The sequence below is a fragment of the Monodelphis domestica genome, chromosome 4 (assembly GCF_027887165.1).
Source record: "Monodelphis domestica isolate mMonDom1 chromosome 4, mMonDom1.pri, whole genome shotgun sequence".
Taxonomy (NCBI): Eukaryota; Metazoa; Chordata; class Mammalia; order Didelphimorphia; family Didelphidae; genus Monodelphis; species Monodelphis domestica.
This window is the reverse complement of record NC_077230.1, coordinates 91,871,553-91,886,873: the sequence shown is the minus strand read 5'-3', so window position 1 is coordinate 91,886,873 and position 15,321 is coordinate 91,871,553. Positions and strand designations below refer to the sequence as shown.

The 15,321-nt window shown below is 36.0% G+C and overlaps 1 protein-coding gene across 2 annotated transcripts in view; it reads left to right on the top strand.

The window, feature by feature from the left end:
* The window catches only part of OSBPL11 (oxysterol binding protein like 11), a 94,562-nt gene that overhangs the window by 10,228 nt on the left and 69,013 nt on the right, over positions 1-15,321 (top strand). For both annotated transcript variants that reach the window (XM_001373272.5, XM_056793584.1), the window contains one exon: positions 4,962-5,030. In XM_001373272.5, the coding sequence (XP_001373309.3) occupies positions 4,962-5,030 (69 nt within the window). The remainder of the gene's footprint in view (positions 1-4,961; positions 5,031-15,321) is intronic.

Sequence of the window (15,321 nt, the reverse complement as noted above, 5' to 3'; positions counted from 1 at the left end):
CTGTGCATACTACAGCATTTTGGAACCACGGTGAGAACTGTGTGGAAGACATACAGGGTGTTCAGGGAAGACTAGTACCTCTGGTATGAGGGCTTACAGAACTCTTTCCAGGACTGCCTTCCTCCTTTGATATTTCATGGTAATAAAGCATGAAATGCCACAGTCTCCAGAGAATTACTGTTGAGGGTTAGCCAAAGATTAGGGGAGAGATGCATGGTGGGCATGAGTAGCATGCAACAAATTATCAATAAGAAATTGTGCTAGAAGGGATAATTGGGAAAAAAGAGTTAGACTAGCCATATATAGTAAGATAACATATTGAGTGGACTCCCTATAGAGGATTTATAGGAGGGCTTAGTCACACAATGATAAAGGGTGCATAAGTTGTGATTTTTACATTTGGAGAAAGCAGTGTCTGCACTGATGAAATCACTTATCCACTGAAGCATGTGAGTAGTATCAGAATACTACTTGCTATAAATTTGAGTTGTATTTTATGGCTTAAATACAAATTCTCCTCACTGAAAAAAAATTGTATTTGCAAGATGATGTTTCTTTGCCTTTTATAGAGAGATGGAATTTCTTGATGCAGTTTTCTTCCTTTTCCTTAGAGAATGTTCAAAGGTAGTCATTTGTGTATGTTCTTATTCTTTTCTGTATAGGTGAATCTGCGCAGGGAAATGGAAACAACACTTTATTTGCAGTTAAAAGCTGGGCCTGCTTCTTACTAGTAATGTAGTTGGGAGTCAGTTCATTCATTTATAGATTTCCTTTTTTCTCATCCACAAAATAGGAATAACCATACTGGTACTACAGACCTCATGGTACTGTTATCAGTATCAAGTGAGACAATGTATTTAAAGTCTTAAAACATTGTGAATATAAGAAGTCTCATATTGTTAATATACAGATTTGTAGAGAAAAGTCTATTTGTAAACAGGTTTGTCTGTATATTAGAAGAGGCCAAAGAAATTTAGCCAAATGATTAGTAAGATGTAATTCAGAAGGAAATCAGTGTATTTAAAAAAAAAAGGATGAAATTACTTTTTTAGCACAGGGTGACTTGGTATCAGCTTTTCCGATCTTTTTTGTTATTGTTGTTTTTAAACTTTACCTTCTGTCTTAGAATCAATACTATGTATTCTAAGGCAGAAGAGCATTAAAAGGCTAGGCAATGGGGGCTAAGTGACTTGCCTAGGTCACACAGTTAGGAAGTGTCTGAGACCCCTGACCTTCCATCTGCAGGTCTCACTGTGTATCTGATGAGCCACCTGGCTGACCCTTTCTACCTTTAGCAAAATAATCACACATTTCCAATTGGGAAGGTTTCTTTTGCCTTAACATGATCTATTTGTTGTAGTCTCCTAGAGATTTTTTAAAGTCATAGGATTATAGATTTTTATTTGGGATGGACCTTAGAAGTCATATAGTCCAAACTCCTCATTCCGGAATGAGGAAGCTGAGGTTCAGAGATTTAATGACTTTCCTACTATACAGGTTACTTTATGGCAGAGTTGGGAAGAAAGCCTAGGTTCAATTTGTTGTTTCTCTGTTCTATATTTTTGCCCCTTTTTTAGGTTGATTATTTTAAAAGTCTACAAAAATAGATTTGAATTTCTGCTTTGCGGCTTTTCTGGATGATTTTTGTTATATCATGTAACCTTAATGTACCCATTTCTTTATCTGTAAAATGAGATAATGACCTAAATCTGTGATGCAGATTCAGAAATAATATACTAAGATAAGGTAATTGGAAATGTTTATGTAAGAGTTCTTACCAGCCTTAGATTATATTTCTCCTTTTCAGAGTGAAACCTGGAGAAAAAGCTGCTCCTCTTTGTCCCCTTTCACTTTCTCACAATTGACATCTAGATCTTCCCTTTTTTAAAAGTACATTTTTATTGGTATCTTTTATTTTTACATTACATAGGTTTCTCTCTATATTCTTGCTCTATCTTCCTTCCAGAGATCCACTTATATGACAAAGAATATTTTTAAAGAAAAAAAAAGAAGAAAATCATCAAAACAGCTCAATATATATCTGGGAAAATCTGAAAATATCTGCAAAGTTCTATACTTGTGGACTTCCCACCTCCACAAAGGTGTGGGTGGTGGGAACACCTAGACTTTTTAACTTTAGCTAGAGTTTCCCAAGCCTATCTTTAGCCTGTCTTTATTGCCTTTAGGTCTAAAGTACACCTTGTGGATCTTAGTGAGAATATGCCTTCACTTCCAGAATATGTTATGCTAATTTTGGAATTGCTTACTTTGGCTCTCCGGATTAAACTCCTAGATCTTTCTTTCAGTTCCTTATTTGCTCTCAACCAGTTAGCCACCTAATTGAATGACTGGGTTATTATCGTTCCACCAGAATATTAAAGACCATTTACTTGCTTTTCTTTTGATCAAAGTTAGGGAGGGGTCAAAAAGAACATTTTCCCCATCAGAATTATTCAACTTTTTATGTAGTTCATGCTTGAGGTTCACAACAGACACTTCTGTTTTTGTAGTGTGGTATAGTGTGCCTTTTGATATTTATTAGAGGTTTTAATTTTTACTAAGTATGGCAAACCTTTACTTTTGTTCCGTTGGCATTCAGGGTTGCTCTTGCTATGTTAGTATAGCTTATGGAATTAGAAGGGGTATGTGGATACTTCCCATTCATTTATTGATCCAATGAGTGATTGCTATAAAGTAGTAACATCAACCTAGAATGTTTTGGAATTGATTAGGAAAAACACTAGAGAAAGGGTGTATTGTGCATTTGAAAAAGAAGAAATGTTCCAACTCTAGAAAAATTATTATGGCATTTTTAGGTTTAAAAAAGTGATTCAAAACACATTAGATATTTTTTATTTAAAATATAACAAGTTAGGGGCAGCTGAGTGGCTCATTGGGTAGAGAGCCAAGTTTAGAGATGGGAGGTCCTGGGTTCAAATATAGTCACAGATACTTCCTATCTGTGTGGCCCTGGGCAAGCCACCTATCCCCAATTCCTAGCCCATACCACCTTGGAACTAATACTTAGTTCCAACTAATATTGATTCTAAGATGGAAGGTAAGGGTTTAAAAAAAAACAACCAAAAACAAGACCAGGTTATTAAACATAGTGATACTGAAAAGCATTGCTGTAATTTCCCATGAAATAGAATCTGAATGCAGAAGCTGCAAAAGATAACAACTAGAAATGGGGTCATTTGAATTTCTAGCTTTAATGGTAAGTTCACTGAAGAATGGAAAAATCTAAAATACTTGTCAAAATCAGATTATCCATATTGAAGCAGTGATTTAAAACCTTGTTTCATTATACTGTGTTTGTTATTAACTTGTTATTAACCATTGTTTTTTCTCTTCCCTGTATATGCTAGTTTTCCCATCTTATAACCATTTTGTCATTTGGCCCACTTACTAGAATTCAGCCTTCCCTGACAAATTTTTTATTTGGTAGTATATGTGTAATTAAAAAAAATGTTTTCCTTTTTTTCCTTTGGTGTTTGAGCTCTGCATTTGGAGTCAGAAAATTTGAATTTAAGTCATGGCTCTGCCACTTGTCAGACTTTGGGAAAGTCATTTAAACTCTGAGTCTTAATTTCTTTATTTGTAAAATGAAAGAGTTGAACTAGATGACCTCTGAGGTCCCCTTCCAGTTCTAAATCTGTGATTTAGTTATTATGGGTTTTAATTTTTCTTGACTTGTAGCCTTTAATTTACAAATTCTAAAGATTGCATAAAAGATTTAATTTACTAGGTGCCATTTACACCTAGCTTTATTTTCATTTATTCGAATATTCATTTATATCTGAAGTTTTATTGTATTATAATGTTACTAGTAGAGAAAATCTTTTATATTTAGATCATATCTATAATTAATAACAATTAAAAGGTTGATAATCCTATTTATTTGGAATTCTTTTTTTTTAAAACCCTTACCTTCCGTCTTGGAGTCAATACTGTGTATTGGCTCCAAGGCAGAAGAGTGGTAAGTGACTTGCCCAGGGTCACACAGCTGGGAAGTGTCTGAGGCCAGATTTGAACCTAGGACCTCCCGTCTCTAGGCCTGGCTCTCAATCCACTGAGCTACCCAGCTGCCCCCTGGAATTCTTAATGTAAATGAATAAAATAAATGAAAGAACCTTATCAAAAGACATCATAACTGAAGGTATGAATTTTTTAAAAAATCCTTACCTTCTGTCTAAGAATTGATACCAAGTATTGGTTTCAAGATAGAGGAGTGAAGGCTAGGTAATTAGAGTTAAGTGACTTATGCAGGATCACATAGCTAGGAAGTGCCTGAGGCCAAATTTGAACCTAGGGCCTCCCTTCTCCAGGTTCTCTATCCACTGAACCCTCAAGAATGCTTTTTTTTAATAAGCAGAATGGGATCGAGAACTTATTTGAAGACCAATGAAATTTGTAATTTCTGTTATTTTTGCATTGATATGAATATGTTAGCTTGGCATTATGGATAAAGAGCTCTCCTCAGATTCAGAAAGACTCAGATAAACATTATATCTCTGTCACAGACTGATTCTGTAACTCTCAGCACCTCGCTTCTTAGGACAAGTTAGGCAACTCTGGGTGTCTTGTTTGCACAACAGTTTCTGATCTGCACTGATGAAGCATGCTTCCTTAGTAGGAGTTCCCAATGTCAATGAAACTATAGTCTTGTACTAAAAAAGGAAACATTGGCTTAACCTTTGTTATATTTTTAAGTGCTATTCTATTAATATAACTAGGTTTTGTTTGAATAATGCTAATTAAGCAAAATTCTGTTTCTATAAGCTTTGTTAAATTATATATCTGTTTTTTAAATGACTATACATTTTTCTCCTAATATTATTTGAGGACTCATAGACAATACAGCTGACTGCAGCTGTTTGTGCAGCTGCATAGTTTGCTACTTGGTATTTCTTTTGATTTTTGCTCTGTTTTGGCTGACTCTTCTTTTATTTTTGAAACAGTGATCACATGGAAAATGTTTGTGGCTATTTGATGAAATATACCAACCTTGTCACTGGCTGGCAATACCGGTAAGTTTTTGTTGTTTTTTTTTTTAACTGGACACTTAGTTCCTTTGTGCCAGTATGTTGTGTAACTAATCTGCTCTACTCATCTTTTCTTTCTTTTTTAAACCTTTACCTTCTGTCTTAGTAACAGTTCTAAAACAGAAGATTCAACAAAGGCTAGGCCATTGGGGTTAGGTGACTTGTGTATATATATATATATGTATATATATACATTTTTTTTTTAATGGAGATCAGGTAATGCTAGCCATCTTTGTGTCACACTTTATATGCCACACTGATTTTGCATACCCACATATATCCTTCCTTCCATGAGAGATCACTTCTATGATCAACATTGATAAGGGACAACTAGGAGAAAGGGATGGTTAGAAGAATAATAAACTCTATGTTCAACTTTTTATATAAACTTGACTGCTGTATCCAAAGCTTTAGTAACTAAAGAATGTTCTACCATCTTAACTTGATTCTTTTGGATTTGGAAGGTCTTTTTGGCCTCAGGAATTCCTTTTCTCTGTCTTAGTGATATTGAATACAACTATTCACAATGGCTTTAACAAATTTAGTTTCTGGAAACTTTCTTGCTAAAAGACCAAGATGCTTATTAAGCAGCAAATAAATGTGGATGCTTGATCTGTGAAAGTGGATTATAACCCACACATCTTTTTATGTATTTGAAACTTCACATATTTGTCACTAGAAACCTCACTTAGTTCCTCAAATTTTTGTGTTTTCAGAAGAGCATTCCATTCTTGAAAATACTTTTTGTCCATGTTTCTATACCCCTCATATCTTCATCATCAAAATTCTCTTCAACTTAATGCTCAAAAAAGAGCATTTCCAAATATATAGCAGAACAGAAAAAGAGAATATTGGAACTGTAAGTCTCCATTCCATGCTGAAGTTTCATCCTTTCTCTCCCCTTTTGGCATCATTGCTAACTGCCCCCCCACCCCCACCCCACCCCCTGCCCTCAACTCTTCCCCCTTTAAAAAAAACAAAAAAACCCAAATCCTCTAACAATCAAGCATAATGACCCAAAATATATGTTACTGAGAGGTGGGTCTGTTACTTCCCTGTCAGGAGCAGGCTAGCATACTTTCATCATAGGGTTTCTAGAGACATGGTTGGTCACTGATTTGATCAGTGTTCATTTTCTTTGCAGTTTTTCTATGTGTGTAAATTATTCTACCACTGGCCACTTTAGTCTTTAGTCAGTTCATACTATTTAGTATTCTCTGAAATGATATCTGGTATAATTTCTTATTGTACAATAACTCATATTCATATGACAAAATTTATTTCTTCACTCCCAAATGTATATGAGGAATTTTAAAACATCCCTTTAAATTCTTCCCTCTCCCTTCCCCTTCTACTTACTTCCCTTCCCCTCCCATTTTTCCCACCTCCCTTCTTCCTTTAACTCCTCTGACCCCACTTATTTTCCTGTTGACTTAGATGTATTTTTATGCAAACTATGTATGTATGTGTTCAGTCTGCCTTAGTTCATTTTAGATAAATGCCATTGATCTGATGCCCACTCCCCCTCTCCACCTCTTCCTCCATGTTTATACAGTCCACACCCTTTTTGAGGAATAACAGGTTTCACCTTCTTCCTCCTTTCTATACTGGTGTATTTTCCTTTTTTTTCCCCCCTCTTCATATCCTCAGAACAGAATAAATCCACTCCCTCAATACCCTTTGAAGACTGACTTTGAAGGACACTGGTTTTTTCTCCCTCTGATTCTGATATTAACATTAGAATGCTAACATTCTCTCATGCATCCCTTTTCATTCTTCTAGGTAGGTATGTAGTCCTTGTGGAAAATCCATTTTTCCCCCTTTGATTTCCTGCTTATAATTGCTAAGGGAGTTACTGTTTTATTTTTGTGCCTATAGTAATTTTTGATACTGGTAGATGTTTTAGGTATTTTCAGTGATTTCCTCATCTCTATAACCTTAGTTCTTAACTGGATCCAGGGTCAGACTCCAGGCCTTGCTAGACTTGTGATTGGAATAGTTTACCTTGTTTGGTCTTGCCTTGAGCCTCCTGGGTTCCTGTTTACCTCCTAAGATCAAACCTCCTACCCCCAAAATTTTAGGATCAATGCAGCAGGTTTTCAGATTTTGTGTCTGGCATCTCTAGCAAGAGAGAATGTTAGGAAATTCAGAGCCCCTGGGCCTATAGTATTTTAAGTTCTGCATGTGTTCTGTCTGCTTCTTGGTGCTTGTCCTTGGGGCTTCTAAGATTCCTATCATGAGGTTCTTTGATTACATCTGGGGCTTTTTCAGGGGAGCCTGCTACTCTGGCTGCTTCTAGTCAGCATAAAATTGTATAGACTACACCTGCCACTGGCCTGTCTGATGGCATTGGGTGGCTCTTCACCATCTTTCTTCTTGCCCTTGGGCTTCTGGCTGATCTTCTTGTGTGTTTCTGGGATGGAAGAAGTCACTTATTCTATAATTTTTCCATTGTATTTCTTGAGAATTCTTTTATCAAGCACAAACTTCAGGATTTTTTAAATATATTTCATTTGTGGGAGTTGAGCCATCTTGGCAAGACATTTCAGAATTACCTTTAAAATTTCAGGTTTCTCTCCTGGGCTTTGGGAGTAGAATAAATAATGGTATCACTCACCCAATAAGATATTAGTTCATACTTTGGAGAGATATAGTAGAGTAGCTGTTGAACATCCTGGTTTGGAATCAGGAAGCCTAGATTTTAGTTTCTACTTTGGACACCTATTGGCTTTGTGATCTCTGAGCAAGTCACTTAACCTCTCAATGCTCTTGACAATGCTTTAAGACTAGAAGTTCCAGAGGAAGGTGATGCCTGACCTGCAGTGATAGGGGAGTCTTCCTCAACTATTCATGCTCTATATTAGTGACATCACACCTCCATTCTCTATCCTAGCTAATATTTTAGGAACTTATTGGCAGCCATTGAGGCCAAAATATGGAACATGGGATAGACACAGGGATTGCCAGAGAAGGAAAAGTTACTTGGGTATCAGGATGGGATTTAAGAGGCTTCTAAGAACAAATGGTAAGGGCAGCTCAGTGAATAAAAAGTCTGACTTAGAGACTGGAGGTCCTCGGTTCAAATGTGGCCTCAGATACTTCCTAGTTGTGTGACCCTGGGTAAGTCAATTAACTCTGATTGCCCAGCCCTTACTGATCTTCTGCATTGGAACCAATGCTTAGTATCAATTCTAAGATAGAAGGTAAGAGTTAAAAAAAAAAAAGAACGAATGAAACCTACTTGCCAGTTTTTGTATGCATAGCAATTTATAATCTATTTGAAGGGACATCTATATGAAGCAAAAAAAGTATCAAAATAGGTATAATTATTAGAGAAGTCCAGAAGAAGAAAAGATCAGTTGAGTAGTCAAAGTGAGTATTACAGAGACAGGAAAACTCTGGCCACATGGGATTTAAATTAGAAGAGAAGGGATATGGGGTTTATTGCCCATTTATGTGAAATATGGCTTTCATCCTTATTTTTTCTTGTTGGCTTCAGCTTGTTGAACCATAGTACCCATAATCATTAATAACTTTGGGGAATTCTTAACTAGTAATAAGATACACATTTCCCAGTAAGAATTGCATGGGCTGAAATCCCAAAAGCTTTCTTTTAGTATCTCACCGTCTTTTTCTTCTATGAAACTATCTGCTGTTTTTATGATTTGTTTTTTGACCCATTAATTCTTTAGGATTTATTTACTTAATCTCCAGCTAGATTTTAGTGCTTTCTTCAAAGACCCTTTGAATATAATTTTATTGTATTGCTCAATTAAGCATATATTAGATATTTTTGTGTATTGCATTTGTTTGTGAGGTTTTTACTTTGTTGATTTTTATAAAAGTGGTATACAGTGTTGAAAAATGTGCATAGTCCTTTCAACTGCCATTCAGTAATCAGACATTTATCTTATCTCTAGTTTTTCTAAAAATCTGTTCAGAGATAGCTAGATAGCGTAGTGAATACAATAGGGGACCTGGAATCAGGAAGACTTGTGTTCAAATCTTCCCTCAATTACTTTGTGTGACCCAAAGTTCTTCATTGATTATTTGTTGAAGGTTACTCACATTTACTATATAATTCCTTCACTGCCCACTGCCCTTTTAATCCTTTGGAATATGATATATTCCAGACATATCATAATACTAGTAGCATATTAACACAAGTCTTCAATGATAACATACTTTATAGCCTATTTTCATCCATCATATATTAATTTCATTAGCCATTGGGTCATCAGCAGTTGTGAGCCTTTGGAAATTGTTGTAGTCTCTTACTTGGTAAAGAAGATCAAGTATTTGCTAATTTAAATGGTTTTTGTTCTTTTGCAGGCTCCTTATGGACCTTGCATAGGCCCAATGATGAAATAAGGTCAATCTATGTCTATGTTTTCCCCATTATCCCTTTCCAAATGTTTTTTCTGGCATCAAGAACTTGCTTCAATAGGTGATATTGGGGGAGTCCAAAATTACATATTTTTAGTCTTCCCATATTTATCCCTTCTATTTTATTGTTGATTTTGGTCATTTCTCTGAAGAGCTAATGGTATGACTATGTAGACACCTGATTAGTAAATTCTCACATCAAAAAAAAGTCATTTTCTTATTCCGTGCATTTCATGGTTCCTGTCAGGTCTAAATCTCCTCAACTCTCTTTTCAAAGAAAAATTTGTTATATATAAGTATAAAATTTGGTATATATAAGTATGAGGCATCAGTGCAATTTATAGGCCTTTGACTTCTTTCATTTCTTGAGCCATATTTTCCAACTTATCTTTTTTAACTCAATGAGTACTAAATTATATGTTAATTTAATATGGAGGGCCTAATGAAGTTCTTTGTATAATTTCTCTATATTCCTCTTTAATAGATGGATGTTGAATAATTTGTGATTATTAATATAGTAGTCTTTTTGAAATGTAATATGTTTTAAAAAATTAAAACTCTTGCTGCCCTCAGATAAACAATAAAGGCAGTTTCATCAACTTTATTACCCATCTCCTCTCTAGGGAGAGAATATGGAATATTATCACATTTAACTGCAACTTTCTTAGTTCTTTTAAATTTCATTTATAGAATTAATGTCAGTGTTGATATGATAAGCTTGCTCTAGTAATATGGCCTGTTCCTTAGATAAAGATCTTACAATTAGAATACCAAGAGTTAAGTTACTGTTATTGTTTATGGATGACTTAAAAACTTAGCCTTTGCATCCCTTTCCATCATTAATGCAGAAGGAAAAGGACATGCACATACCTCTTATTTTCCTTTGTTTCATGAGTTGCCAAGGTAAAAAAATATCATCACTTAGTATCAGCTTAGTGATGAAAAACAACTTCTTTGTACCTGACTAGGCTAGTCCTTAAGTCCCAGGTATAGTCTTTCACCAAGACTGTACTTATGTTGGCCTAAAATGACAAAATATGCCAAAGCCTGCACCCTACTAAGCTAAACCAGGGCTTATGACAATAATATGACCCTAGGCCAGGGTCACAGTAATAATAATAACTAACATTTACCCAGTGCTTACTACATGCTATACCTTATATGATGAGGCACTGGATAAGGATTCCTATGGAGTGACATGACAATTTAGAAAAATTATTGGACTGTATAATCTATTTAGTCTAGAATTTAAGACCCTTTGGAAGGAAAATTATAGTCGTCGTCGTCGTCGTCTGTCTTTTCAACTTAATATAGCACCTATGAAGAATTGTCCTTTAATATGGCCTGGTATATTCCCTACCTTTTCTATTCTCCGACATGTGGGTACATACTCTGATATTTTTCACTGCCTATTGCATTGTCAGAATTATGATAAAGATATGCTCTTACTGATGTGCTCTCTTTACAAAACTTGTGGCTTAGTGATAGAGTACTATCAGAAGACCTCAAATGACTCTGGGATATGTATTTCATGTTCCTAGGTTCTTTCCTCACTGGCATTGTTGCCTCTATTGTTTAGGACACTGAATGAAATAGAAATGGAAATGGAGAATGCAGATCAGGATCAATGGTAACCTACTATTATAGTAAGAATTAATCAAATATAGACTGGACTCTGAGAAAAGTAATCCTAGCTGGCAGGGTCCAACAGCCATCAGAAGCCACTAGTTTTCCAGATGTGGAGATTATAAGAAAGAAGTTAGAACTTGTCCTGATAACTAAGAGCTCCCCAAGAGTGGAATGGTACTCAGCTCCTCTTTACATACCATCTAGCTTTTCATAGAGTTTATTAATAGTCAAGTACAAGAACTAGAAGGACAACAACAGAGTGAGAAGGAACAGTATAGTCCAGATGTCTTGCACAACTACTCTAGGAAAGATTGAGAAAGAAAACTGGATGACTAAGAGGTAATAAAGACATCCAAGGAGAAAACTTTAGTGGCTGCCTTTTGCTAGCTCAATTATGCAGATTAAATAGCTAGAGGTCTGAGGACACTGAAGAGGGGTTATAGCTGGGGATGACAGCCTGGACAGGGAGCTCCTATAGATCTGGAGTGAATGTATAACTCACCACTCTGTCCATTTCAACATACAAACAGAAGCTGTGGGGCTAGTAGCTATCTTCTGATTCTCCAACCAGGGTCAAGCCTGCTGCTGTGTCACTTGCGAAGCTCAGACTAGGTAGGTAATTAGACTATGCTACAGACTTCTTAGGACACTAAAAGTTTATAGCTGTCTTGAGTCACATGAGTGTTCAAGATCTAGAGGAGATAGTAGGAGGACTCCAGATAATACAGATTAGGCCAAATAAGGCCACATAATTCCATGCAGAATTGTGCAGAGCCAGGCTCTGATACAGTCTCAATTCCGTATATAACCTGGAAAAAAGAGTAAATAAACAAAACATTCCACAACATCTATAAGCAAAGCTTCAAGCAAAAACACAGCTTATTAATAAGGTCAAGTAGAATTTCTAGATAAAATGAAGAGTTTAAAAAAAACAAGTAAAATGAGAACTCTAGAGCTGGTGTCAGCAAACTATTCTTTGATCGCCAAATCTGTCCTACCTTGCCTTTTCCTTATCAGTTTTTTGTAAGGCTTTCAAATTAAGAGGGGTCTATACATTTTTGAGCATGATAAAATTATTTTTAAATGTAAAAGTTATTCTTAGCTTCTGAACACTAGAAAAATAAGCCATGATTTGGATATAGTAGTGGTTTGCCAATCTCTTCTCTAGAAGAAAGAACTGGAAAATAAATGAGAGTTCTAGAGTCAAGACTTAGAAGGAAAATAAAGAGCTTTGCTCAAGAAGAAATTAGGTGGCATAAGATAAGGACAACCTGAGTTCACACCCAGTCTCAAGATTAATTACTAACTCTGTAAGCCAGGGCAAATAATGTAACTTCTCCTAGCCTCAGTTTCCTTATCTTTAAAATAGGAATAATTTAGCACAAACATGTGTTATCGTGAGGATCAAATGAGATAACATCTGTGAAGCACTTTCCAGACCTCAGAGCACTATAAAAATTCTAACTATTATTGTTATTATTACTATTATTAATAAAAAAAAACATTAATGGTAATTATAAAAAAACTTATCCAAAAAAGAGACTCCCTGAAAATCAGAATGGATCAAACAAATAAATGACTCTGAAATAATAAGAAATGAAGATAATCAAAACAGTAAAAAAAAAGAAAATGTAAGGTATATCTTCTAAACAAAAACAAATTACTTGGAATACAAATCAAGGAGAGAAAAATGAATGACTGAAGTATATGAAAATCATGAACAAAAAAAATGAAATCTGGACACCATGTTTCAAGAAATAATTAAAGCTGCACAAATTATTGGAATCAGAGGAAACATGAAAATAAAAAGGAGCCCCTTGTAATGTACAGAAACCCACACATTAGAACTCCTAGGAAGGGCAGCAGAAGACTAAGGGAATAGAGTGCCAAGCTTGGAGACAGGTCCTGGATTCAAATCTGGCCCCAGATACTTCCCAGTTGTGTGATACTGGGTAAATCATTTAAACCCAGTTGCCTCACCCTTACCAACTGTGTTGTGTAATAGATGGTAATATTAGGACATTTATGATAATAGTACAGGGATACTAGGAAGCCAGCTAGAGAAGAGGCTGGGTGTTACACTCCTTCCCCCACCACCACTTCCTGTCCCCTTCCCAACTGATCCAAGTGCTCTTCTCAGGAATGGTAAGCTTGAAGGGTTTCCCCAATAACTAATCCCACAATTTAGATCTTTTAACTAAGAGGCTTTTATTCTTTAAGGTAGAAGAGGTGAAGAGGGGGAGGGAGGAAAAGAAAAGTAGGTTTCTCTAACTTTCTAAGATTTCCTGTTGATTGAAGATTTTCACAATGTGTTCAATTCAGGAAATAAGGTTATTTTCTCTATGGAGAGATATTGATAACAAAAGCTGACAGATATTCTTCAGAGCTAAGCTCCAAATATTATTACTCAGTCAGATAAATAATCATTGACCAAGAGAGGAATTGGTCTTCCCACTTCCTTCCAACAGTCAGAGGAAAGGAGAAGTGAGTTCAAGCTGCTGGGCTTCCCAAGTGTCTCCTCTTCCAGATTCTATTGGAATCTCATCTCTATCTGGTTGATTGGCAGTTCACCACATTCCAAATCTCTTGCTTTTTCTTACAGATCCATCTTGTGTTGCAATCTCTTCCTAACAGTTGCAACCAATAACTTTAATTAATTTTAGATAGAGAGTAAAGGTTTAAAAAAAAGTTCCTAGGAATGTTAAAAGTCCAAATCCAGAGATTTTTCTATTGTAAGAAATTAAATTTAAGTTTTCTGTTAAATATGAGAATTCTATAATAGTATTGTGGTCGCCAATTTAAAGATAGCATAACTAAAGTAAAAAAATGACCCTTAGTAGCTTTATTTACAAAGAGGTGGAAAGAATGAAAGTGGGAAAATGTAAGAAGGTAGAGAATTACCTAGCCTGTCACCCTAAGTGCACCACATCTCTTGTCCCCATGTGGATTTTCTAGCAGTTCTCAGCCAGAAGTCCAGTGGTGTCCTCAGCAAGGGTTCTACCAATGTAACCTCCTTCAGGAAAGGAAGGCCTCTCTGAAACCAATCTCTCCAGAAGCCAGGAGAGGAAGGCCAGCCACTCACTCACCCAAGACAAAGTCCTCCAACACCAAAGTCCAAAAGAGAAGATCCAGGAGCAGTCCTCTAAGAAGCAGTCCAAGAGCGAAAGTCCCACCTCAAAGTGAAGCTGAAGACTGAAGTCCCTTGGACTGGAAGTTCAGGACTCTTTATAGTCCTTTTTCCATGTCCCTTCCTGTTCCTTCCTCCACTTTATGGAAACCAATTGCTGTCTTTCAATTTGCCTAGCACTGCCCAGGGGCAGAGCCATGGCCTCTGGAATTGTTACCCACTTTAGCAAGTGACTTGCAAACACTTACTTAGATTTTCTAGCTAAAAGTGCATACAATATTGCACTTTCTAAGAGGAAACTACAATAGTTAGAGATAAGAGGGAAATAGAAGAGAGAGAGGGCGAAACTAATGTTTGCTAGGCACATTGACAAAAAACCCCAAAACAAGTAGGGGGCAGTCCCCTTTGGCATAAGAGTTTACATTCAGAACAAATGTGTTCAACCATCTTCAATTCAATCAATTACATCCCAAGCTTCATTCTGGATCTTCTAATGCAGTGGAGGAGGTTTCTTTATAGCACTTCCTCCAAACAGTTCATTTTCTTGATTCAGGAAAATAGAGTTTCTTTTCCTGAAATTTTTCTCAAAAAATTTTAAGTCTTGGATTTTACAAAAATTATACACTATCAAAGGAAATAATACTTTTTAACTGCTAGGGAAAAAAAGCATTCAGTACTAAGGAACCATAATAAGAGCCATTCAGAGACTTAGTAGTTGCTACTATTAAAGAAGAGAGATCTTGGAACACAATATAAAAGACAAAAAAAATGAAGTCCTATAGCCAAAGAAAATTTTCCTTGGCAAATCCTACAGGAGAAAAAAAATAAACCTTTAATGTGTAAAAATGGAGACTTGAATCCAGGACTTCAATCCCCAGAAGTCCTTGCTCCACTTCCCCAGAATGCTTTGTAATATCACTGAATTCTCACCTGGGCCAAGATTGAGATGGGGTATTTAACCTGATTGGAAAGGCTTCTGGGCACTCTCTTTTCTTTTTCCCGTTGCCGCTTCCAAGCACACGTGTCTCTTTTCATAATGTAGGTGAGGTTGTCTAGGCCTCACTGGGCCTAGACACGTGCTTTCTTATTCTGTATTTTCTTCAATCCTTAACCTTTAATAAACCTCTAAAAATA